Below are 27,436 nucleotides of genomic sequence, written 5' to 3'. Positions count from 1 at the left end.
CTGAAGTTTACCTCCCTTGTCCTCCCCATAATCTCCCCCTCACTGTGCCAGTGCCTCCTGTAGCCCCCTGCAGTTAACAAACACCTGAAATGAAAAATTATTTTATTTTCCGCTCCTGGAAAATATGCACCAAAAAAATTATAAACACACAGAATCCCCCTCCATGTACAAGGGTAGAAATGTGTGTGCAAACAGTTTGCTCCACCCTATGGCAACACATGTAGAATTGCAGGAAATTAGCTATAAAACTGCTAATTTTTCTCCCGCTTCATGGCAAAATGTGTAGAATTGCAGGAAATTAGCTGTAAAACTGCACATTTTTCTCCCGCCTCATGGCAAAATTTGTAGAATTGCAGTAAATTTGCTTAAAAACTGCTACATTTTCTCTACGTCCCATGGCAAAATGTGTAGAATAGAAGGAAATGAACGCTAAAACTATGAATGTTTTTCTCTGCTGTCAAGATGGGGGCCCCTAAAATGTTTTGCTCGCATGGTGGGGAGGCCAACAACATGTCGCTTAGGGCCTCTAAAAGTCTAAGGCCGGCCCTGATTGCATGTGTGGGTATGCAGACCCGGGAGCCACTGCGGCCCCCTCATGACGCGCTCAGATTTTTTGTGGCCCCCACCTCGATCCCTAAAATAAATGATCCAATGGCTTATCATAATATATTTGACTCAAACAGACATGGAGAATAGACATTTTAAATTGAGTTTATTTTATTCTTCTTATTCAACCGACATGCGTTTGATGCTTACATTTTTATTTACCTTCCCGTTACAACACATTTTACATGACTGTGGAATTTATATTACTAGTACACTTCAATTATAAGCATAAAAAAACATAAAAAATGTAAGGCGCTTAAAATTTCTAAGAAAGGAATGTTATCTAACAACCTAAACTAATGCAGTACACAATACATCCAACAAAACAGTGTGAAGACATTTTAATGCAGTTTGTAGTATTGTATCAGGAGTCTGTGTGGCCGTACTGAAAGAGGAATGAAAGAAACATTCGAACTACACATCTGATGATGGATAGTTGGTTAAACAGTGTTGGGGTAAACAGAGATATCTAGTTCCTGTTGCCTTAATGAACCGTGGTGTGCTTCACACTAGCTCACTCCCTATGACTACAGCTAAAAGAACAGAATGCATTCAAAACTACACTAACCACCTTGAATAGCCTATCAAGCCTTCAGAACTACACTAACCACCCTGAATAGCCTATCAAGCCTTCAGAACTACACTAACCACCTTGCATAGCCTATCAAGCCTTCAGAACTACACTAACCACCTTGCATAGCCTATCAAGCCTTCAGAACTACACTAACCACCTTGCATAGCCTATCAAGCCTTCAGAACTCCACTAACCACCTTGAATAGCCTATCAAGCATTCAGAACTACACTAACCACCTTGAATAGCCTATCAAGCCTTCAGAACAGAAGCTCAGGGTAAGGATCTTGAAAGAGAGAGCTGTCCTCCCCATAATCTCCCCCTCACTGTGCCAGTGCCTCCTGTGGCACCATGCAGTTTACAAACACCTGAAATGAAAAATGATTTTATTTTCCACTCCTGGAAAATATGCACCAAAAACAATGAACAGCCACACAGAATCCTCCTCCAGATACAAGAGCAGAAATGTGATCAAATGTCATAAGAAGATCTATCACATGTCTGCCTCTCTCAAACAAAACATGGTCTCCATGTGTTTTCGTGCACATGTAAAGTAAAATGTAATGTATAACTATTTACTTTAGGGTGACATACATATACACAGTTTTTCCCTCATCTTTTGTTTGACATGACAGTCTGACTAGACACACAGACACATAAAACACACACTTTTGCCACCGGCAGAGAGCTATAGCTAAATTAAAGTCTTCAATGAGAACTAATGAGGATGATTCTGCCCAGTGTCCATCCCTGGCCAATAGTTGGGCAGAAGACAGCGACGTGGCATTCCAACCAGCAGAAATGGTGGGTGAATAAACGTGCAGGGGTGTGGTGGCATTGGTGGGGGAGTGAGAGAGGTGTTGGTGATCAGGGGGGTGGAGGAGAGGAGTGGTGTCCATCACTGAGTTTGAAAAAGAGAGAAGAGGAGGAAGAAGAGGAGGAGGAAGAAGAGGAGGAGGAAGAAGAAGAAAGAATTGCTGAGTTTGTTTGAGATGAGTTTGTCTGATACAGTCTATATCTAATACAGATAGAAGAGGTTTGATAAAGTCTATATCTATACAGATAGAAGAGGTCTGATACAGTCTATATCTATACAGATAGAAGAGGTCTGATACAGTCTATATCTATACAGATAGAAGAGGTCTGTATCTATACAGATAGAAGAGGTCTGATACAGCCTATATCTATACAGATAGAAGAGGTCTGATACAGTCTATATCTATACAGATAGAAGAGGTCTGATACAGTCTGTATCTATACAGGTAGAAGAGGTCTGATACAGTCTATATCTATACAGATAGAAGAGGTCTGATACAGTCTGTATCTATACAGGTAGAAGAGGTCTGATACAGTCTATATCTATACAGATAGAAGACGTCTGATACAGTCTGTATCTATACAGATAGAAGAGGCTTAAGTATGGAGTGGAGAGTGGATTGGGTAATCTATGAGGGAACATAGCTTAGTGTCACTAAAGGATAGAGAGAGAGAGTGTCTGTGTGAGAGAGAGAGACAGAGGGAGAGAGAGAGAAAAAGAGACAGACAGAGAGAGAGATCCAGTTGCCAGCAAGTGCTAAAATAATGATCTGAGTGGGGGAGACACATGCAGGACGGATTAACGGGACCAAAATAACCAGGAGGAGTATAAGGATGAATCACTTGTTGGTATCCCTCTGTTGTCAGGGCCTGAGAATGTCGACTGGCTGTCAACGTGACATAATTTCAAGGACTCAGTCACAACAACAGAGAGAATAGAGTGCCATTCAGGACATACTCTCATTCACAACAACAGAGAGAATAGAGTGCCATTCAGGACATACTCTCAGTCACAACAACAGAGAGAATAGAGTGCCATTCAGGACATACTCTCAGTCACAACAACAGAGAGAATAGAGTATCATTCCGGACATACTCTCAGTCACAACAACAGAGAGAATAGAGTATCATTCCGGACATACTCTCAGTCACAACAACAGAGAGAACAGAATGATATTCGGGATATACTCTCAGTCACAAACGAACAAGTATTTTCCTGTTTTGCAGCTGTTACAGTAATCCTGTATACGCCCTTATGGAGCCAGAAATAACCTAACCTTCAGCATGCACCGACAGCCAAGCAGCAGAGTCCAGTGTAGAACTATGACCTCCATTAGCTCAAATGTGAAGGGATTGAATCACCCGGTGAAATGAACTACGGGTTGAACCCATCGACACAAGCTGAGAGCTTGGAATCATATTTCTCTAACTCGTCAGTGCAGGGTGCACTCACACTCTCTTTCCACACCACTCTCATCTGATCTGATTGAGCCATTGAGCTAAGCAACCAGCAGCAGGAAACATTAATAGAAATTTCAGGAACTATTTGACCCCTCCCTGAAGTCATTAGTATCTCTACATTAGCAGGGTCCATATATTACACTGCATGTCTATACTGGGTCAGCTCTACTTGATGCTAGCTGGAGGGGTTATATGTTGTATATTCTGCAGAGGAGACACTGAGTTTGATAGGACTACTCTTTCATAGGGCTTAATGAGATAGGACAAGTGCATCAGGAGGTGGAGCAGATGGAAAGGGGTGTGGCCTAAAGGGGTGGGGTCTAAATGTGTGTTGTCTAAAGGGGTGTGGTCTAAAGGGGTATGGTCTATGGAAGCTGAAGCAGTCAGGTGGAAGGAAATTAAGACCTTGAGAAATAAGATTCAGAAAATCTATTGGAGAGAAAGAGATAAGGGAAATGAGCGAGAGCAAGAGAGAAGGGGAGAGAGAGGGTGAGAGAGAGCGAGAGAGAGGGGGAGATAAATAGGAAAGAGAGGATGTGAAAGAGTTGGCATTAAAAGTTTTTCAAACCACTTGAACAGTTTGAATGAGAAGAGTCTGAATACAAAGTGTTCCACTGAAAGGAGGAAAGGGAAAGAGAGAACGCCAGTGTGAGGGGGAAGCCAGACTCTGTCTCCCAAATGGCACCCTATTCCTTACATAGGGCACTACTTTTGACCAAGGCCCAGAGTGCACTATGTAGGGAACAAGATGCCATTTGGGACACAGCTGAAAATAACAAATTGGGTTGTCCCTGTATCCAGGACCCTTGTGATGAGTGTCAGACAGACGTGGTAGAGAAATACTGCCTTGCATCAAATCTAAGATGACAGGATGGAAACAAAGCTTTTCAGATATTGTCATCCAACCAGCAGTCAGATGTTGTTATCCAACCATCAGTCAGATGTTGTGGTCTAACCAGCAGTCAGATGATGTGGTCTAACCAGCAGTCAGATGATGTTATCCAACCAGCAGTCAGATGTTGTGGTCTAACCAGCAGTCAGATGATGTTATCCAACCAGCAGTCAGATGATGTTATCCAACCAGCAGTCAGATGATGTTATCCAACCAGCAGTCAGATGATGTGGTCTAACCAGCAGTCAGATGATGTTATCCAACCAGCAGTCAGATGATGTTATCCAACCAGCAGTCAGATGATGTTATCCAACCAGCAGTCAGATGATGTTATCCAACCAGCAGTCAGATGATGTGGTCTAACCAGCAGTCAGATGATGTTATCCAACCAGCAGTCAGATGATGTGGTCTAACCAGCAGTCAGATGATGTTATCCAACCAGCAGTCAGATGATGTTATCCAACCAGCAGTCAGATGATGTTATCCAACCAGCAGTCAGATAATGTTATCCATCCAGCAGTCAGATGATGTGGTCTAACCAGCAGTCAGATGATGTTATCCAACCAGCAGTCAGATGATGTGGTCTAACCAGCAGTCAGATTATGTTATCCAACCAGCAGTCAGATGATGTTATCCAACCAGCAGTCAGATGATGTTATCCAACCAGCAGTCAGATGATGTTATCCAACCAGCAGTCAGATGATGCGATCCAGAAGGCATGTTTCATGACCTGACAGTAACAGTTAGTAGTTGGAGGGTTTTCATTGACTTATCATACTTTTGGAATCACTATTGTGTCTATGTTCTCCTCAGTATTGTGTCTATGTTCTCCTCAGTATTGTGTCTATGTTCTCCTCAGTATTGTGTCTATGTTCACCTCAGTATTGTGTCTATGTTCTCCTCAGTATTGTGTCTATGTTCTCCTCAGTATTGTGTCTATGTTCTCCTCAGTATTGTGTCTATGTTCTCCTCAGTATTGTGTCTATGTTCTCCTCAGTATTGTGTCTATGTTCTCCTCAGTATTGTGTCTATGTTCTCCTCAGTATTGTGTCTATGTTCACCTCAGTATTGTGTCTATGTTCTCTTCAGTATTGTGTCTATGTTCTCTTCAGTATTGTGTCTATGTTCTCCTCAATACTGTGTCTATGTTCTCCTCAATACTGTGTCTATGTTCTCCTCAGTACTGTGTCTATGTTCTCCTCAGTATTGTGTCTATGTTCCCCTCAGTATTGTGTCTATGTTCTCCTCAGTATTGTGTCTATGTTCTCCTCAGTATTGTGTCTATGTTCTCCTCAGTATTGTGTCTATGTTCTCCTCAATACTGTGTCTATGTTCTCCTCAATACTGTGTCTATGTTCTCCTCAGTACTGTGTCTATGTTCTCCTCAGTATTGTGTCTATGTTCTCCTCAGTATTGTGTCTATGTTCTCCTCAGTATTGTGTCTATGTTCTCCTCAGTATTGTGTCTATGTTCTCCTCAGTATTGTGTCTATGTTCTCCTCAGTGTGGCATTAAGATCGTAATGATGATCGTTTCAGTTGTAAAGGCTTAGATCTCGTGGGAAGGAATATACTGTACTAGACAGACTTACTCTGCCTCCCAAACGGCACCTTATTATTCCCTATATAATGCACTACTACCAATAGGGCTCTGGTCTAAAGTAGTGTACTATATAAGGATAGGGTACTATTTGAGACGTAGCCTTTTAGGTCATTAGGACCGCCTCTCTAAGACCCTCCTCTGCTTCTCTCTCCAGTATGATTTCGGACAGTATCGTCCTCCGTTTAAAACCCCTGTCTGTCTCATTCACTTATTTCAGGGTCAGTTTTTTGGTGAGCTGGGACAGGAAACTGGCTGATTTGGCTGAGGAGGACCCACCCCCATTCCCCTCCCCCTCTTTGTCCCCCTTGGAGAGCTCCAGCTCAATGGTCATCAGCACCCTGTCAGGCCTCTCCCCCTTGGGTGAGTCCCCTCCCCATGTTCCTGCTCTCCCTGGCTGTCTCAGTGCTTTGTGCTGGGCTGTGTGGGCTGTGTGGGCTGTGTGGGCTGTGTGGGCTGTATTTTGGGGCTCTAGCTCTCTGCTCTCCGTATCCTATTTCTTATCCTTGCGTGACTCCTGCTTCTTCTTTTCTGAGGCGGCGGTCTTCAGCTTGGACGGGTCCCCGATGGAGAGAACTGGGACCTGTGGAGAGGAGGAGGGAAGAGGGGAGGAGAGGAGTCACTTCAGCAGGAAATGAGGAGTGTGAGAAAGGAGAGAGGGAGGAGAGGGGAGGAGAGAGAGGGGGAGAGGAGAGAGGGAGGAGAGGAGAGAGGAGAGGTGTGTTAGCACGGGGGACATGGGGGAGAGATGGCCGTGTTAAAAATGAGAAAACAGATGGATTAGGATTGAAGGTCTTTACATCAGAGAAGAGAAGAGAGGTCCATTTAGGAGGAAAAGAGACAGAGAGAGGTCCATTTAGGAGGAAAAGAGACAGAGAGAGGTACATTTAGGAGGAAAAGAGACAGAGAGAGGTCCATTTAGGAGGAAAAGAGACAGAGAGAGGTCAATTTAGGAGGAAAAGAGACAGAGAGAGGTCCATTTAGGAGGAAAAGAGACAGAGAGAGGTCAATTTAGGAGGAAAAGAGACAGAGAGAGGTCCATTTAGGAGGAAAAGAGACCGAGAGAGGTCCATTTAGGAGGAAAAGAGACAGAGAGAGGTCAATTTAGGAGGAAAAGAGACAGAGAGAGGTCCATTTAGGAGGAAAAGAGACAGAGAGAGGTCAATTTAGGAGGAAAAGAGACAGAGAGAGGTACATTTAGGAGGAAAAGAGACAGAGAGAGGTCCATTTAGGAGGAAAAGAGACAGAGAGAGGTCCATTTAGGAGGAAAAGAGACAGAGAGAGGTCCATTTAGGAGGAAAAGAGACAGAGAGAGGTCCATTTAGGAGGAAAAGAGACAGAGAGAGGTCCATTTAGGAGGAAAAGAGACAGAGAGAGGTCCATTTAGGAGGAAAAGAGACAGAGAGAGGTCCATTTAGGAGGAAAAGAGACAGAGAGAGGTCCATTTAGGAGGAAAAGAGACAGAGAGAGGTCCATTTAGGAGGAAAAGAGACAGAGAGAGGTCCATTTAGGAGGAAAAGAGACAGAGAGAGGTCCATTTAGGAGGAAAAGAGACAGAGAGAGGTCCATTTAGGAGGAAAAGAGACAGAGAGAGGTCCATTTAGGAGGAAAAGAGACAGAGAGAGGTCCATTTAGGAGGAAAAGAGACAGAGAGAGGTACATTTAGGAGGTAAGGGGTAGGCAAGTGATGGGGGGAGGTCTCCAGGGCTGCAGGGTGTGACAAAACAAGCATCCTTGAGTTAGAGACAGGACTGCTACATACAGATCTAACATCTAACACAGGACTGCTACGCATCTCACATTCAGCTTGTCACTGAATCAACACTGAATCAACACATCTCACATGCTACACATCTCACATTCAGCTTGTCACTGAATCAACACTGAATCAACACATCTCACCTGCTACCCATCTCACATTCAGCTTGTCACTGAATCAACACTGAATCAACACATCTCACATGCTACACATCTCACCTGCTACACATCTCACCTGCTACACATCTCACATGCTACACATCTAACATGGTACATATCTCACATGCTATACATCTCACATTCAGCTTGTCACTGAATCAAAACTGAATCAACACAATCCACATGTGCATCAGTTCACTCACTCATTCATCAGCACTATAGAATGGACCTTGATAATGATAGCAAATGAAATATTTCTGCAAACCCTCATCTTACTGCAGCTAAAGACATGTGAGTGGGCTGGGAAGGCAAGGGCACAGGAGAGAGAGGCCACACACAGGTGGTTACTATTTAAAGGGGTATATTGTAAGTAAGAGGAAGCTCAAGGGGTAAAGGAATAGGGTATATCCCAAATGCCCCCTATTCTCTATATACTGCACTGCTTTTGGCAAGAAACCTATGGGCCCTGGTTTAAAATGAATACACACTAAATAGAATAGGGCTGCCATTGGGGACTCAGCCATGGTTGGTACGGAAAATACAGCGGAGGAAAGTGGCTTCTGAGTTAGTGAAAAGGAAAAGGTCAGACGAATCTAATTGAATGACTAAAAAAGAGACGCTACTAGAAATATACACTGGGCGGCTATGGACAGGGTACAGGGTAGGTACATGGCTCTACAGTGGCTATGGACAGGGTACAGGGTAGGTACATGGTTCTACAGTGGCTATGGACAGGGTACAGGGTAGGTACATGGCTCTACAGTGGCTATGGACAGGGTACAGGGTAGGTACATGGCTCTACAGTGGCTATGGACAGGGTACAGGGTAGGTACATGGTTCTACGGTGGCTATGGACAGGGTACAGGGTAGGTACATGGCTCTACAGTGGCTATGGACAGGGTACAGGGTAGGTACATGGTTCTACGGTGGCTATGGACAGGGTACAGGGTAGGTACATGGCTCTACAGTGGCTATGGACAGGATACAGGGTAGGTACATGGCTCTACAGTGGCTATGGACAGGGTACAGGGTAGGTACATGGCTCTACAGTGGCTATGGACAGGGTACAGGGTAGGTACATGGCTCTACAGTGGCTATGGACAGGGTACAGGGTAGGTACATGGCTCTACAGTGGCTATGGACAGGGTACAGGGTAGGTACATGGCTCTACAGTGGCTATGGACAGGGTACAGGGTAGGTGCATGGCTCTACAGTGGCTATGGACAGGGTACAGGGTAGGTACATGGCTCTACAGTGGCTATGGACAGGGTACAGGGTAGGTACATGGTTCTACGGTGGCTATGGACAGGGTACAGGGTAGGTACATGGCTCTACAGTGGCTATGGACAGGGTACAGGGTAGGTACATGGCTCTACAGTGGCTATGGACAGGGTACAGGGTAGGTACATGGTTCTACAGTGGCTATGGACAGGGTACAGGGTAGGTACATGGCTCTACAGTGGCTATGGACAGGGTACAGGGTAGGTACATGGTTCTACGGTGGCTATGGACAGGGTACAGGGTAGGTACATGGCTCTACAGTGGCTATGGACAGGGTACAGGGTAGGTACATGGTTCTACAGTGGCTATGGACAGGGTACAGGGTAGGTGCATGGCTCTACAGTGGCTATGGACAGGGTACAGGGTAGGTACATGGCTCTACGGTGGCTATGGACAGGGTACAGGGTAGGTACATGGCTCTACAGTGGCTATGGACAGGATACAGGGTAGGTACATGGTTCTACGGTGGCTATGGACAGGGTACAGGGTAGGTACATGGCTCTACAGTGGCTATGGACAGGGTACAGGGTAGGTACATGGCTCTACAGTGGCTATGGACAGGATACAGGGTAGGTACATGGCTCTACAGTGGCTATGGACAGGGTACAGGGTAGGTACATGGCTCAACAGTGGCTATGGACAGGGTACAGGGTAGGTACATGGCTCTAGTTACAGTGGCTATGGACAGGGTACAGGGTAGGTACGTGGCTCTAGTTACAGTGGCTAAGGACAGGATACAGGGTAGGTAGGTGGCTCTATAGTGGCTATGGGCAGGGTACAGGGTAGGTACATGGCTCTAGTTACAGTGGCTAAGGACAGGATACAGGGTAGGTACGTGGCTCTATAGTGGCTATGGACAGGGTACAGGGTAGGTACATGGCTCTACAGTGGCTATGGACAGGGTACAGGGTAGGTACATGGCTCTAGTTACAGTGGCTATGGACAGGGTACAGGGTAGGTAAATGGCTCTAGTTACAGTGGCTATGGACAGGGTACAGGGTAGGTACATGGCTCTACAGTGGCTATGGACAGGATACAGGGTAGGTACATGGCTCTAGTTACAGTGGCTATGGACAGGATACAGGGTAGGTACATGGCTCTAGTTACAGTGGCTATGGACAGGATACAGGGTAGGTACATGGCTCTAGTTACAGTGGCTATGGACAGGATACAGGGTAGGTACATGGCTCTAGTTACAGTGGCTATGGACAGGATACAGGGTAGGTACATGGCTCTAGTTACAGTGGCTATGGACAGGGTACAGGGTAGGTACATTGCTCCAGTTACAGTGGCTATGGACAGATATTGCATTCTAAATGGCACCCTTTTCCCTATACCCTATTCCCTATTACCTAAAACCTATTCACTATACCCTATTCCCTATACCCTATTCCCTATTCCTTGCTACTGCACAACAAAGGCAAAATCTGACTTCAAAGTATTTTTCTGTCTAGACAGACAGCAATTTCTGGCACCCCATGATATATTCTGATCAAGTGGCTTGTTCTTGTGTCATTACAACAGATGAAAGACATTTCACCAAATTCGTAGTTAGTGAGTTTTGCATTTGTAGGGCAGTATACAGTATATATAGTGCACTACTTTTGACCAGGGCCCATACCTATATAGTGCACTACTTTTGACCAGGGCCCATACCTATATAGTGCACTACTTTTGACCAGGCCCATACATATAGTGCACTACTTTTGACCAGAACCCATAGGGAACGGGGTGCCATTTCGGGCGCAGCCAGATAAATCAGTCAGAAGGTGACTAGAGAGGGGTTTAGGAGCTCAGTCCCTGCCTGAATACTAACACAGCTCACTGACAGACAGCGAGACAGGCAGAGAGACAGGTAGAGGTGGGTAGAGGTGGGTAGAGAGATAGAGAGACAGGTAGTGACAGGTAGAGGTGGGTAGAGGTGGGTAGAGACAGGTAGAGAGGTAGAGATAGGTAGAGAGGTAGAGAGACAGGTAGAGAGACAGGTAGACAGGTAGAGACAGGTAGAGAGGTAGAGAGACAGGTAGAGATACAGGTAGAGAGGTAAAGACAGGTAGAGAGATAGAGAGACAGGTAGAGAGGTAGAGACAGGTAGAGAGGTTGAGACAGGTAGAGAGGTAGAGACAGGCAGAGAGGTAGAGAGGTAGAGAGGTAGAGACAGGCAGAGAGGTAGAGAGGTAGAGAGGTAGAGACAGGCAGAGAGGTAGAGAGGTAGAGAGGTAGAGAGGTAGAGACAGGCAGAGAGGTAGAGAGGTAGAGAGGTAGAGACAGGTAGAGAGGTAGAGACAGGTAGAGAGGTAGAGAGGTAGAGAGGTAGAGAGGTAGAGAGGTAGAGACAGGCAGAGAGGTAGAGAGGTAGAGAGGTAGAGAGGTAGAGAGGTAGAGACAGGCAGAGAGGTAGAGAGGTAGAGAGGTAGAGACAGGTAGAGAGGTAGAGACAGGCAGAGAGGTAGAGAGGTAGAGAGGTAGAGACAGGCAGAGAGGTAGAGACAGGCAGAGAGGTAGAGTGACAGGTAGAGGTAGAGACAGGTAGAGGGGTCGAAACAGGTATAGAGACAGGTAGAGAGGAAGAGAGACAGGTAGGGAGGTAGAGAGACAGGTAGAGAGGAAGAGAGACAGGTAGAGATGGGTATAGAGACATGTAGAGAGGTAGAGACAGGTAGAGAGACAGGTAAAGAGGAAGAGAGACAGGTAGGGAGGTAGAGAGACAGGAAGAGATGGGTATAGAGACATGTGGAGAGGTAAAGACAGGTAGAGAGACAGGTAAAGAGGAAGAGAGACAGGTAGGGAGGTAGAGAGACAGGAAGAGATGGGTATAGAGACATGTAGAGAGGTAAAGACAGGTAGAGAGACAGGTAAAGAGGAAGAGAGACAGGAAGAGATGGGTATAGAGACATGTAGAGAGGTAAAGACAGGTAGAGAGACAGGAAGAGATGGGTATAGAGACATGTAGAGAGGTAAAGACAGGTAGAGAGACAGGAAGAGATGGGTATAGAGACATGTAGAGAGGTAAAGATTGGTAGAGAGGTAGAGATTGATTAGAGGATGGATCAGTTAAACATAAACAGATCCAAACGCTAACGACTAACCGGTCACCTGTGGGGAAAAAGACAGAGCAAGAGAAAGAATAAAAGACAGGGGCTTCTCACGGCCATCTGGAGAGAAAAGACGAAGGATAGACAGACAGGAGAAGGAGGGAGGTGTGACTGAAAGAAAGGGGGAGACAGCGCCTGGATAAAGAGAATGTGAATGAGTCAGTGAGAGAGAGGAAGGAGTTGAGGGATGGAGCGTTAGCTGGGATTAATATTAAATGCACTGTATTATCATTCCAGTACAGCCTGATTGTGTGCTGCTGCTTCAGCCTCCAGGGCAGTCAGCTACTAGCTGTTCCACCTCCCTCCCTCCCTCCCTCCCTCAGTAATGGTGAATGAAGAAGCCACACGAGATCTGCATCCCAAATGGCACCCTATTCCCTATATAATAGTGCATTACTTTTGAATGGTACCCTATAATGGTGACTCCCTCCTAAAATAAAGGTAAAATAAAAATAACTAAAATACACCCCATAGGGCCCTGGTCAAAAGTAGTGCACTATAGAGGCTCTGGTCAAAAGTAGTGCACTATATAGGGAATAAGGTGCCATTTGGGATGCAGTTATCGTTGTGCAAGCCCAGCAAACAGAAATAATGAAGATACAGTGGCGGATAAACATTGTGGCGAGTCAGCGTAGCACTAAATAAGGCCATTTTGATCAAACGGGACGTTTTACGACTGTAACCATACCCTATATATGAAAACCCTATTTGTGTCCCAAATGGCACCCTATTCCCTATACTGTATAGTGCACTAATTTGGCTAGGGGCCCAAAGGGCTCTGGTCAAAAGTAGTGCACTATGTACTGCATAGGATGACATTTGGGATGTAGATAAGGCCTGTTTTAGAGTGTAAGTAAACCCTACATATGAAAACCCTGTAAACGTGTTTACATACCACAGGTTTAACCTGTAAACGTGTTAACATACTGTAGGTTTAACCTGTAAATGTGTTAACATACTGTAGGTTTAACCTGTAAACATACTGTAGGTTTAACCTGTAAATGTGTTAACATACCTTAGGTTTAACCTGTAAATGTGTTAACATACTGTAGGTTTAACCTGTAAATGTGTTAACATACCTTAGGTTTAACCTGTAAATGTGTTAACATACTGTAGGTTTAACCTGTAAACATACTGTAGGTTTAACCTGTAAACGTGTTAACATACCATAGGTTTAACCTGTAAATGTGTAAACATACGGTAGGTTAAACCTGTAAACGTGTTAACATACCGTAGGTTTAACCTGTAAATGTGTTAACATGCTATAGGTTTAACCTGTAAACATGTTTACATACCGTAGGTTTAACTTGTAAATGCATTAACATACTGTAGGTTCAACCTGTAAATGTGTTTACATACTGTAGGTTTAACCTGTAAACGTGTTAACATACTGTAGGTTTAACCTGTAAATGTGTAAACATACTGTAGGTTTAACCTGTAAATGTGTAAACATACTGTAGGTTTAACCTGTAAACGTGTTAACATACCGTAGGTTTAACCTGTAAATGTGTTAACATACTATAGGTTTAACCTGTAAACATGTTTACATACCGTAGGTTTAACTTGTAAATGCATTAACATACTGTAGGTTCAACCTGTAAACATGTTTACATACTGTAGGTTTAACCTGTAAACGTGTTTACATACTGTAGGTTCAACCTGTAAACGTGTTAACATACTGTAGGTTTAACCTGTAAACGTGTTAACATACTGTAGGTTCAACCTGTAAACGTGTTTACATACCACAGGTTTAACCTGTAAACGTGTTAACATACGGTAGGTTTAACCTGTAAACGTGTTTATATACTGTAGGTTTAACCAGTAAACGTGTTAACATATGGTAGGTTTAACCTGTAAACGTGTTTACATACTGTAGGTTTAACCTGTAAACGTGTTTACATACTGTAGGTTTAACCTGTAAATGTGTTAACATACGGTAGGTTTAACCTGTAAACGTGTTTACATACTGTAGGTTTAAAAGAGAGCAGCCATTGTGAGGAGAAATGAATCACACATGGGGAGACTTTGTTTATATTTCAGAAACCTTTGGCTTTGTGTTTTATTATTCATTTATGCAGCCAACCTCTGGGCGTTGTGTGACTGACTGTCAGTCATGTGACAGTGTGTGTTTCCCAAGTAGCACTCTATTCCCCGTATAGTCGACTACTTTTGACAAAAATCAAATCAATGTTTATTGTTCACATACACAGGATACAGAGGATTTAACACTATTACTAAAAGAGTGTACTGCTTTTGACCGAGGCCCATAGAGTTCTGCTAGTAGTAGACTATATGGGTCAGTGGTCAGCAACAGGTGGCCCGTGGCCAAAACTGACCAGCGAGTGATTTATTTTGATCCCCAACATTTTGGGGGATTTTTTTTCCTTCGTTTTAGGTCAAAAAATACTAAAATTACCAGGAATTCAACAAGAAATGTTTTAATGTAGGAAATATGTTCCCAAGTATTTTCACAGATAAAAGAGATATGTGATCGTGTCTCAATGAAATCAAGGTATGACATTTGTTTTATTTTCAAGTACAATCTCTTTCTGGGCTTAATTGTGGTCAATTTACAGTATACATATTGTTATAATTCTGTTCCGGCCCCCGGACCATCCGTTCCAACAAAAATCAGCCCGCAGCTGAATCTAGTTACCTACCCCTGATATAGGGAATAGGATTCCATTTGGGATGCAGCCAGGGATCTGTGTGAATATGAGAATTAGTGATCACTCGGGTACTGAGGTAAACAGAAGCGAACCCTGCCTCTAAGCCCTGATACTGTACTGACCTCCAGCCGCAAGCCCACGACCCAGTGCTACAGTATATTCGCTAGCTGCATACTTGCTTTTCTATATATGTTTCTGAACAATGCTATAAGAAAGTGACTACATGCCACACTTTCCCTGGTAGGGTTGTATAATTCTGTCAAATTTCCCAAAATGTCCAGGTTTTCCCAAAATTCCTGCTTCAGGAAATTCTGGATATTTTTTTCAAGTTACCCGAATTTTGCAAACCTAGTCCCTTGACTACTTCCATGAAGATGTCTTAGTTTATTTCATATTTACACTGAGTTGAATTGATCGATAGGATGGAATAATATAGGTATTTAGGTGTTTGTAGTTTAACAGCATGTCATACATCATCATCTATTTAACAAGAAATCTCTCTCACAAAATAATAAAACTTGATTCGCCCTGGAGGAACTCCTGCTAATCCCAAAAGCACACAAGAAATAATGAGTGTTTTATTAATCCAATACTAAGGTCATGTCCCAAAATGGCACCCTATTCCCTATATAATGCACTATTCTGGTCAAAAGTAGTGCAGTGTATAGCGAACAGGGTGCCCTTTTGGCACGCAGCCTAAGAGCTATCCATCCCCAAGCCCTGCACTTATCCGCAGTGTGACTCTGTGTAATTTGGGATAACTGTGAGCCAATAATGGGCCAGTGATTTACATTTGACTCAAAGGAGGTAGAATCAGCAGGTCTCCCTCGTATTCTCCTTTCTCTCCCACTGAGAGCAAATCAGTTCCATTCACAGGGAATTGAATTACTGTACAACAGGACCTTGCTGCAGCCATTTCACAGTGCTGCTCTTCTGTGTTATTATCATTATGCCTTAAAGCTATTTACCCATTGTGTTTGTCTGGCCTTTGAGGAGGTTTAAAATTAAGGGGGGGGATAAGAGATTGGAGGGGTGGTACTTTAGCTCGAGGGGTTCTGGGACTGTGTGGTTCTGGAACTGTGTGGTTCTGGGACTGTGTGGTAATGGGACTGTGTGGTTCTGGGACTGTGTGGTTCTGGGACTGTGTGGTAATGGGACTGTGTGGTTCTGGGACTGTGTGTGTAACCATGGTGTTATAGTATGAGCTGTTATATACTGTAGGTGCTGTACTCTGACATGACTTGTGTTGTAAGGCACTTGTGTGCTGTAGTTGTGAGCTGTTGTTGTGATTGAACTGCTGTCGATGTGTAGTTGTTGTGAGTGAAGTGATGTCGATGTGTAGTTGTTCTGAGTGAGATGCTGTCGATGTGTAGTTGTTCTGAGTGAGATGCTGTCGATGTGTAGTTGTTGTGAGTGAGGTGCTGTCGATGTGTAGTTGTTGTGAGTGAGCTAATGTCGATGTGTAGTTGTTGTGAGTGAGGTGCTGTCGATGTGTAGTTGTTGTGAGTGAGGTGATGTCGATGTGTAGTTGTTGTGAGTGAGGTGATGTCGATGTGTAGTTGTTGTGAGTGAGGTGATGTCGATGTGTAGTTGTTGTGAGTGAGGTGCTGTCGATGTGTAGTTGTTGTGAGTGAGGTGCTGTCGATGTGTAGTTGTTGTGAGTGAGGTGCTGTCGATGTGTAGTTGTTGTGAGTGAGGTGATGTCGATGTGTAGTTGTTGTGAGTGAGGTGATGTCGATGTGTAGTTGTTGTGAGTGAGGTGCTGTCGATGTGTAGTTGTTGTGAGTGAGGTGATGTCGATGTGTAGTTGTTGTGAGTGAGGTGATGTCGATGTGTAGTTGTTGTGAGTGAGGTGATGTCGATGTGTAGTTGTTGTGAGTGAGGTGATGTCGATGTGTAGTTGTTGTGAGTGAGGTGATGTCGATGTGTAGTTGTTGTGAGTGAGGTGATGTCGATGTGTAGATGTTGTGAGTGAGGTGATGTCGATGTGTAGTTGTTGTGAGTGAGGTGATGTCGATGTGTAGATGTTGTGAGTGAGGTGATGTCGATGTGTAGATGTTGTGAGTGAGGTGATGTCGATGTGTAGTTGTTGTGAGTGAGGTGGTGTCGATGTGTAGTTGTTGTGAGTGAGGTGATGTCGATGTGTAGTTGTTGTGAGTGAGGTGATGTCGATGTGTAGTTGTTGTGAGTGAGGTGATGTTGATGTGTAGATGTTGTGAGTGAGGTGATGTCGATGTGTAGTTGTTGTGAGTGAGGTGATGTCGATGTGTAGTTGTTGTGAGTGAGGTGATGTCGATGTGTAGTTGTTGTGAGTGAGGTGCTGTCGATGTGTAGTTGTTGTGAGTGAGGTGCTGTCGATGTGTAGTTGTTGTGAGTGAGGTGCTGTCGATGTGTAGTTGTTGTGAGTGAGGTGGTGTCGATGTGTAGTTGTTGTGAGTGAGTTGATGTCGATGTGTAGTTGTTGTGAGTGAGGTGATGTCGATGTGTAGTTGTTGTGAGTGAGGTGATGTTGATGTGTAGATGTTGTGAGTGAGGTGATGTCGATGTGTAGTTATTGTGAGTGAGGTGATGTCGATGTGTAGTTGTTGTGAGTGAGGTGATGTCGATGTGTAGTTGTTGTGAGTGACGTGCTGTCGATGTGTAGTTGTTGTGAGTGACGTGCTGTCGATGTGTAGTTGTTCTGAGTGCGATGCTAATGTTGTGTAGTCATTGTGAGTGAGCCGACGCTGAGAGGACTTGCCTGTCTCTGCTGAGATCCCTCTTTACCCTTCCCTTTCTTTCCATGTTTGCTGGAGGAAACAAAAGAGAACCAAGTCAGGAGGATGTAGAACCTCTGCCTCCGGTGGTCAAAGGGATGTTCTGCTCCTGTAACAGTATAGTACTGCCTGCCTTATAGCTATCGCAAAGAACACAGCACTGTTTCTCCAGCTAGGTTATGAGACACAGCTACATAGATAGACTTTAAAGTGTCAATAGATGTCAACTTCTTTCCTGTGCAGAGGGCTGGTCTAGGGGCAATGCCTCAGCCTCTGACACACATGGCTAGCTTTGATACAACCTGTCCCTAACTTTCTGCACTTTTATTATCTCTCTCTATCTGTTCAATCAAATCAGATAAAAACCACCTAGTGACAGCTAAGACATACAGAATGAGCTGAAGCTTGGACCTCAGACCCAGGCACAGGGACACTGACCTGACACTGAGGTTGAAGACTCTGCGGGCCACCAGGAACCTCATGAGATAGTAGATGACCACGACGAGCACCAACAGACCCAGCACCGCACCGATGATGGCCCCCGTGATCACTCCAGCCTGGATGGGAACTGGGAGAGTGAAGGGGGGTGGGGAAAGAGAGAGAGAGAGAGAGAGAGAGAGAGAGAGAGAAAAAAAGAAAGAAAGAAAGAAAGAAAGAAAGAGTAAGAAAGAGTAAGAAAGAAAGAAAGAAAGAAAGAAAGAAAGAAAGAAAGAAAGAAAGAAAGAAAGAAAGAAAGAAAGAAAGAAAGAGAAAAACAAATAGACAAAGAAAGAAAGAAATTGGAAAGAGAGCAAGAGGAATGAGGATGAAAATAGAGAGGGAGGGATGGAGAGAAATATGAAGAAGACAAGAAAACACTTTGACATTAAACAACATATTAGCACAAATAAGGGCTTGCTTAAGTGTGCAGCCTGATTTAGAATTCTGATCATGATTCTGGATGATTGTAGCACTGCGCTGCTTCTGATTGTGATGACGGCCCTTTTAATTCACTACAGTGGTTGATGAAATAGACCTGTCTGTATAAACCTAGATAGAATTTGATCCGTTTCTAGAATTTAAGTTTTCCTGACCAAGATGGCAGATGGATTTATTAGGCATGTTGCTAGGGTGCCAATATCTATTCTAGGAACTGTATACATGTAATCCTATAACCCGGTCCCAGATCTGTTTGTGACATCATGCCGCTCCTTTGCCACTACTTGTCATGCCAAAGCATGGAGTGTAACAAACAGACTGATCCTCAGGCTAGTGATTCTATGCTCTCACCTTTTTCAAAGACCAGCAGTCTGACACTGGAGGCGCGTCCCACTATGTCAGGCGGGTTCTTGGCGTCACAGGTGAAGGTGCCGTTGTCTCCGTAGTCCAGGTTCTTGAGTAGGATGGATCCATCCCGGCGACCAGGGTTCCCCACAAACTCCAGCCTGTCTCTGAACGGTCCCTTGTTGTCCACATAGGGGGCACCACCAGTGTAGTGGAAGACCTGGAGCACAGAACAGGGAAGGTATTCAGTTTCTTTCTTGTGTGGTTTTACATCTAGGCTAAGGTTGAATCCAAAATGGCACCCTATTCCCTATGTAGTGAACTACTTTTGTATTGGTAAAGGTTAAAATTAGGGAATACTAAGGTGCCATTTTAGACCAGCCCATCCAGTAGTGTGAGATGAAATGTGTTAAAAGAAGATGCTTGTGAGTAAAGTTCATTAACTGTTTTTGGAGAGGAGTAAGAAGGAAGGAAGTGATATCATTTCAGAGGGAGGCAAGAAGTAGATGAAAGCGGAGGAGAGAAGGAGATAGATAATGAGAGTAGGAGAGAGAGAGACAGGGGGATAAAAGGGGGAGATTGGGAGCCATGGAGGGCAAGTCACAACGAGGAGAGAGACATAATAAGATGGAAACAGTCAGATAAGGTGAGAGAGACTGAAATGAAAGAGCTGGCACCAGGTGAGAGGACGGGATTGAGGAGGAGATGAGAACCGAGTGAAAGTCTGCATCCTAAGTAGCACCCTATTCCCTATTTAGTGTACTACTTTTGACCAGGGCTCTAGTCAGGGTGAGATGGGGAGATGAGTACAATCAGAAGGAGATGAGGACTGAGTGAGGAGGAGGATAATGGAATGATAGAGAATGGAGTGATAGAGAAAGTTAAAGGAGGATAAGGGAATGATAGAGGAGGATAAAGGAGGATAATGGAGTGATAGAGGATGGAGTGACAGAGAAGGATAGAGGAGGATAGAAGAGGATAATGGAGTGATAGAGGATGGAGTGATAGAGTATGGAGTGATAGAGAAGGATAGAGGAGGATAGAAGAGGATAATGGAGTGATAGAGGATGGAGTGATAGAGAAGGATAGAGGAGGTTAATGGAATGATAGAGGATGGAGTGATAGAGGATGGAGTGATAGAGAAGGATAGAGGAGGATAATGGAATAATAGAGGATGGAGTGATAGAGGATGGAGTGATAGAGAATGATAGAGGAGGATAAGGGAGTGATAGAGGATGGAGTGATAGAGAAGGATAGAGGAGGATAATGGAATGATAGAGGATGAGTGATAGAGGATGCAGTGATAGAGAATGATAGAGGAGGATAAGGGAGTGATAGAGGATGGAGTGATAGAGAAGGATAGAGGAGGATAATGTAGTGATAGAGAATGGAGTGATAGAGAATGGAGTGATAGAGGATGGAGTGATAGAGAATGGAGTGATAGAGAAGGATAGAGGAGGATAATGTAGTGATAAAGAATGGAGTGATAGAGGATGGAGTGATAGAGGATGGAGTGATAGATGATAGAGGAGGATAAGGGAGTGATAGAGGATGGAGTGATAGAGAAGGATAGAGGAGGATAATGGAATGATAGAGGATGGAGTGATAGAGGATGGAGTGATAGAGAATGATAGAGGAGGATAAGGGAGTGATAGAGGATGGAGTGATAGAGAAGGATAGAGGAGGATAATGTAGTGATAAAGAATGGAGTGATAGAGGATGGAGTGATAGAGGATGGAGTGATAGAGGATGGAGTGATAGAGGAGGATAATGGATTGATAAAGAAGAGGTGGTTATATACAGAGATGCTGTCCCTGGCTCCGTCGGCCCGGTAGCTCCAGGAGAAGGTGACGTCATCGGAAGTCCAGCGCCAGGAGAAGAATGAACATGACAGACGGATGTCTGACCCCACCAGGGCGTGACGCTCCCAGCCCGTGTAGATGACGATGGCCTCCGACTGCTGGGGCACTATTGGGGTTAAAGACGGGGTTAAATGACAAAGATGAACACTCATGTGGTTCATAATAACCTCTTTTCACACTTCCTTGTTTACCCCATCACCATTGTAGCATTTTATCTATGTGTGTATGTTTCACCATTGTTCATTTTTATGGCGCTTTCAATACAAAATATAAACACGGAAGATCAGCACTGCACGGTTAAAAACTATTTTTCTGGGGATATAAAAGGACAATACTATAAAAACAGACAAGATGAGAAAGTGGACTGGGGCACGCAGGGTTAAATAAGAAAAATCTTAGCTGCACATGCCAAAACTTTGTCCCTGGGTAATAAGACAGAGACAAAGGGATAGAGTGGAGTAGAGAATGTTTTTGAGTTGCAAGGCGTTTTTTCAAGACTATCCTTCCAGACTATTGTCGAGTCTATCGTTCTAACCCCTTGTATTCACATCAATAAACCAACACAACCTTCAAAACTAGTATGGTTTGGATGGACCATTTAATTTACTTTGAAAAGACAGACAAGTAGACCTAGTGGAATAGACATGTTATTTTCAACATTTTTCTTCGGTTTCAAAACCTTTTACATACACTTCAAAATCCATACACACACAACCACTGTTTATCCAAGGGCACAATGTTTATCCAAGGGCACAATGCCATATGAACATGAGTTATGATGGCAGACAACAAGGATTGGAGTTGATTGATACTAACTAAAAAGCTCAACAAAACAAAAACTATCCACAGAATATAAATATCCATAGCTTATTTTTCTATGTTGTGTCTTTGAAATATGAATGTAAATTCTGTATTTGCAATAAAATCTATATAAAACTAATATAGTAAATGCAATACATACCACAGTACATTAACCACCACCAATGTAATGACATCTACAAACATTGCCATCATCAATTATTATCCCTAGTATTTGGGGGTATTAGGAATTCCTTTTGATTCAAGATACTGACTCGCACACAAATCATGTTATACACTATACAATACCGTTCAAAAGTTTGGGGTCACTTAGAAATGTCCTTGTTTTTGAAAGAAAAGCACATTTTCTGTCTGTTAAAATAACATAAAATTGATCAGAAATACAGTGCAGACATTGTTAATGTTGTAAATGACTATTGTGGCTGGAAACGGTAGATTTTTTATGGAATATCTACATAGGCGTACATAGGCCCATCATCAGCAACCATCACTCCTGTGATCCAATGGCACGTTGTGTTAGCTAATCCAAGTTAATCATTTTAAAAGGCTATTTGATCATTAGAAAAGAGGAGTGGGAGTACATTAGAGTGTCTAGTTTGGGAAACAGACGCCTCACAAGTCCTCAACTGGCAGCTTCATTAAATAGAACCCGCAAAATACCATTCTCAACATCAACAGTGAAGAGGCGACTCCGGGACGCTGGCCTTCTCGGCAGAGTTCCTCTGTCCAGTGTCTGTGTTCTTTTGCCCATCTTAATCTTTTCTTTTTATTGGCCAGTCTGAGATATGGCTTTGTCTTTGCAGCTCTACCTAGAAGGCCAGCGTCCCGGAGTCACCACTTCACTGTTGACGTTGAGACTGGTGTTTTGCAGGTACTATTTAATGAAGCTGCCAGTTGAGGACTTGTGAGGTGTCTGTTTCTCAAACTAGACACTCTAATGTACTTGTCCTCTTGCTTATTTGTGCACCAGGGCCTCCCACTCCTCTTTCTATTCTGGTTAGAGCCAGTTTGTGCTGTTCTGTGAAGGGAGTAGTACACAGCGTTGTACAAGATCTTCAGTTTCTTGGCACAGAATAGCCTTCATTTCTCAGAACAAGAAAAGACTGACGAGTTTCAGAAGAAAGGTCTTTGTTTCTGGCCATTTTGAGCCTGTAATCGAACCCACAATTGCTGATGCTCCAGATATTCAACCAGTCTAAAGAAGGCCAGTTTTATTGCTTCTTTAATCAGAACAACAGTTTTCAGCTGTGCTAACATAATTGCAAAAGGGTTTTCTAATGATCAATTAGCCTTTTAAAATGATAAACTTGGATTAGCTAACACAGCGTGGCATTGGAACACAGGAGTGATGTTTGCTGATAATGGGCCTCTGTACACCTATGTAGATATTCCATAAAGAAATCTGCCGTTTCCAGCTACAATAGTCATTTACAACATTAACAATGTCTACAGTGTATATCGAATCAATTTGATGTTGTTTTAATGGACAAAAAAATGTGCATTTGTTTAAAAAACAAGGACATTTCTAAGTGACCACAAACTTTTGAACGGTAGTGGATATATAAAGAAATGCACATTAAAAATGTTCACAGCAGATCACAACTCCAGCGTCCTTGAATAGCTGATGTCAGCCAGCAGAGAACATGTCAATGGAATAAGACTTGACGTTTTTAATAAACATTTTGACAAAGCTGTAAAAATCAGGGGGAAAGAAAAAGGATCTCTGCTCAAGTGTAAAAATGCTGTCAACACACTGTCTCAGAGTGAGCCCCAATATTGATACCCTCACTCTAACTTTGTGAGCCTTATGGAATTTCGTCACAATATAACATCCGCATAACAATGTGTTACAAGACCAACCAATCATCTGACAGGTTTCCTTTACTTGCCTTCCCTTTAATTAATATCTACCAATATCAGTCACCCAGAGTCACCCAGAGTCACCCAGGTTCACCCAGAGTCAGCGACCGACGGGATTAATTCAATGTACAGCTGAGAATGAAATACCAAGCCTGTGTAAAGCATAGGAGATCATTCATCATATCTGTTATTTATTCAAATTGTGTAACTGACCCTATGTGCTCTTTGACCTTTAACCCAGATGTTGATAAAGGTCTGGCAGCGCTATTCACAAATCAAATTAGAAGGTTTAGTCATAGAATTAACATATTAGAAGTAACTTTTTTTAACCTTAAATTAAAGAAATTGAACGCAGTTACACTTCACATTACAGTGGCCTTATAATTGTGAAAATAATTAGGGTTAGGGCTGAGATTAAGGATATATAAAGACAAATCAAATACCATCTTTACCTATTCCAAGCAGTATGACCGATGCTAGCGCCAAAATGGTCAGCATGGTTCCTGAGTCTTTGGGTTCCTAAAGGGATGTTGCAGACGGAGGAGTCCCACTATGGAGCGATGGAGAGATAGGACAGAGTGATGCACGGTGCCAGGACAGAGGACAACAACAGAACCCTACTGTCCCAGGGTTTATACCCAACCACACCCCTCTCTCTCTCCACGGCCCGGCCCATTCCTCCCTCTCTCCCTCTCTCCACCTACACCTCAAATGTACAACAATCTACACCGTCACTCTTTACCACATCATGTATTGTCCCAGAATGATGTCATTTACTGTGTGTGATAGGACAGGACAGGGGTATTCAAATTCGAGTCTCGAGGTCCCGAGTACTTAAGGTTTTCTGTTCTACCTGATAGTTAATTGCACCCACCTGGTGTCCCAGGTCTATATCAGCCCTTGATTAGAAGGTGGGGGGGGGGGGGGCTGTCTCTAACGAGGTCAGTGTAACCCTGTCCATCATCCCCCTGTTTTTCCTCTCCCTGCACTTTCACCGGGATGCGGAGAGAGGAATGGAAAACAAAGGTCTCAAGTCTTCCCTCTCTCCCTTTCTCTCTCCTCCCTCTCTCCGAATTCCTGCCTGTTTGCTGACGTCTAGCAGACAAACAATGGAGGGAGAGAGGGACACAGGGGGAGACTGGCCTGTCTTTCAATGGAGCCTTCTTCCTCTCCAACCTCTCTCTCTCCTCTCTCTCTCCATCCAGACAAAGCATTGTATTCTCCTCCTGCCTCCCTCTGCAGATCTCCCACTCCGCTTATTCCTGTAAAACAGAGAGAGAGAGAGAGAGAGAGAGAGAGAGAGAGGGGAGAGACCAGATATATATATAGATGGGTTGACATGAGGACACTGGGACACACAGACATGAGAGCCAACACAGATAGAGAGAGTGGGAAAGACGCAGAGAAAGGTTTTCTTTATAAGTACGAGAGCCATCCACTCCAGGAGGATGCACAATCCATCAACCTGTCATATGACATAAATATTCATTAGTTTAGCCGACGGTGACATCTACGGTGGGTCAATTTAACATTACACTCCTGCTATCCGCTGACCCACTATTAGGTCGCTCTCCTCTCCCTATCAGAACATGTCATGTGGCTTCCCATTAGACCAGGGCTGCATCCCAAATGGCACCCTATTCCCTATATAGTGCACTTCTTTTGACCAGAGCCCATAGGGAGAACAACTAGTGGGCCAGAGGATAGATGGCTCTTGTCAAAAGTAGTGCACTATGTAAGGAGCAGGGTTCCGTTTCAACAACATACCGACGGATCACTTCACTAAACCTGTTGGCAGAGATCTAGCTCAGTGTGTGTTCTAAATGATTAAGGCTTGCCATAAGGCAGAGGAAACAGGAAATATTTTATAAATCTGTCCACTGAAAGGAACGTGTGGCAAACTTCCAAAGTTTTCTGCCGTGGCAGAATGGAGATTGCCATGGCAAACTACTGTATTAGAGAGAGAGAGGAAGAGAGAGAGAGAGAGAGAGAGAGACAGAGAGAGAGACAGAGAGACAGAGAGACAGAGAGTGAGACAGAGAGAGAGAACCCTTTATGGTTGTGAGGTCTGGGGTCCGTTCACCAACCAATAGGGCACTAGAACAGTCTGCAGCACCCGGCCTCAACCTACTAGAATCTGAAGTCAAATGTCTAGATCTTCGGCACAGATTCTGCCAGACCTGGGCCCTGACAGTAAATCTCAGTAAGACAAAAATAATGGTGTTCCAAAAAAGGTCTATTTACCAGGACCATGAATAAAAATTCCATCTAGACACCGTTGTCCTAGAGCACACAAAAAACTATACATATCTTGACCTAAACATCAGCGCCACAGGTAACTTCCACAAAGCTGTGAACGATCTGAGAGACAAGTCAAGAAGGGCCTTCTATTCCATCAAAAGGAACATAATATTCGACATACCAAATAGGATCTGGCTAAACATACATGAATCAGTTATAGAACCCATTGCCCTTTATGGTTGTGAGGTCTGGGGTCCGCTCACCAACCACCCAGCTAGCATAGTGGATCTGGGCCGATTCCGGCTGAGAGTCGGGGCACTCGGCTGAGAGTCAGACTCGGCCGACGTCATGTGGCCCGAGTCTGGGCCGCCTTCCGCAGTATTACTTATGTCTAGGATGCGGGGATTGAACTTTGGCCGATTCCGGTGAGAGTTATCTGGCCCAAATGTATTACTTGGGGCTCGGGCCAATTGCGACGCACAATTGGCCCAGCGTCGTCCAAGTTAGGGAAGGGTTTGGCCGGCCGGGATGTCCTTGTCCCATCACGCTGTAGCGACTCCTCTGGCGGGCCAGGCGCATGCACGCTGACACAGTCACCAAGTCTATGGTGTTTCCTCCAACACAATTTTTTTTTGTGGGTGGGTATAATTTGTATGTATAAAATGTAAATAGTAATATTTAAAATTACTAAATCGGGTAATTTTGAATACATTTATTTAAATTTGCATCGGGCCGCTTCTGGGGGTTTCTGGTAAGATGCCGTCAAAGTCAGCTGAATTCCGGTAGACGGAAACGGCCCGATTCTGGGCAGTCATTCATTTTGATTCCGGGCCGGAGTCTGACACCCGATTCCAGGCCCATTAGTTCCGGCCCCCCGGATGAGGGCTGCTTCTGGGCCGATTCCTCATTGCTAGCTGGGCAAGAATTCACAAAATGGAACAAACACCAAATTAAGACTCGGCATGCAGAATTCTGCAAAATTATCCTCTGTGTACAACGTAAAACACCAAATAATGCATGCAGAGCAGAATTAGGACCATACCCGCTAATTATCAAAACACAGAAAAGACCTGGTAAATTCTACAACCACCTAAAAGGAAGAGATTCCCAAACCTTCCATAACAAAGCCATCACCTACAGAGAGATGAACCTGGGGAAGAGTCCCCTAAGCAAGCTGGTCCTGGGGCTCTGTTCACAAACACAAACAGACCTCACAGGACAGCAACACAATTAGACTCAACCAAATCATGAGAAAACAAAAAGATAATTACTTGACACACAGGAAAGAATTTACCAAAAAACAGAACAAACTGTTATGCTATTTGGCCCTAAACCGAGAGTACACAGTGAAGAATACATGACCACTGTGACTGATCCAAAATTAAGGAAATCATTGACTATGTACAGACTCAGTGAGCATAGCCTTGCTATTGAGAAAGGCTGCCGTAGGCAGACCTGGCTCTCAAGAGAAGACAGGCTACAGTGAGGGAAAAAAGTATTTGATCCCCTGCTGATGTTGTACGTTTGCCCACTGACAAAGAAATGATCAGTCTATAATTTTAATGGTAGGTTTATTTGAACAGTGAGAGACAGAATAACAACAAGAAAATCCAGAAAAACGCATGTCAAAAATTGTATAAATTGATTTGCATTTTAATGAGGGAAATAAGTATTTGACCCCCTCTCAATCAGAAAGATTTCTGGCTCCCAGTTGTCTTTTATACAGGT

The 27,436-nt window shown here is 43.9% G+C and overlaps 1 protein-coding gene across 2 annotated transcripts; it reads right to left on the bottom strand.

The window, feature by feature from the left end:
- Positions 1 to 695: 695 nt before the first annotated feature.
- mpz (myelin protein zero) lies at positions 696 to 24,164 on the bottom strand. Of its 2 annotated transcripts, none has more exon segments than NM_001140077.1 (6): positions 696 to 2,079; positions 17,648 to 17,696; positions 18,102 to 18,231; positions 18,933 to 19,146; positions 20,728 to 20,894; positions 23,920 to 24,057. In NM_001140077.1, coding segments are annotated over 6 exon segments (609 nt in total). In that variant the 5' UTR covers positions 23,966 to 24,057; the 3' UTR covers positions 696 to 2,076.
- Between the last annotated feature and the right edge of the window lie 3,272 nt (positions 24,165 to 27,436).

This window comes from Salmo salar, chromosome ssa14 (assembly GCF_905237065.1).
Source record: "Salmo salar chromosome ssa14, Ssal_v3.1, whole genome shotgun sequence".
Lineage (NCBI taxonomy): Eukaryota > Metazoa > Chordata > Actinopteri > Salmoniformes > Salmonidae > Salmo > Salmo salar.
The sequence above is the reverse complement of the archived record's forward strand: the minus strand, read 5'-3'. Positions and strand labels throughout refer to the sequence as shown.

Excerpts from the sequence above, each read along its gene's own strand:
- mpz (XM_014141044.2), bottom strand. The coding sequence starts at position 23,965 with ATGCTGACCATTTTGGCGCTAGCATCGGTCATACTGCTTGGAATAG. Across the intron at positions 20,895-23,919 it reads GGTCATACTGCTTGGAATAG|TGCCCCAGCAGTCGGAGGCC; the intron begins GTAAAGATGGTA and ends TAACCCCAATAG. Across the intron at positions 17,697-18,101 it reads GTCTTCAACCTCAGTGTCAG|CAAACATGGAAAGAAAGGGA; the intron begins GTCAGTGTCCCT and ends TGTTTCCTCCAG.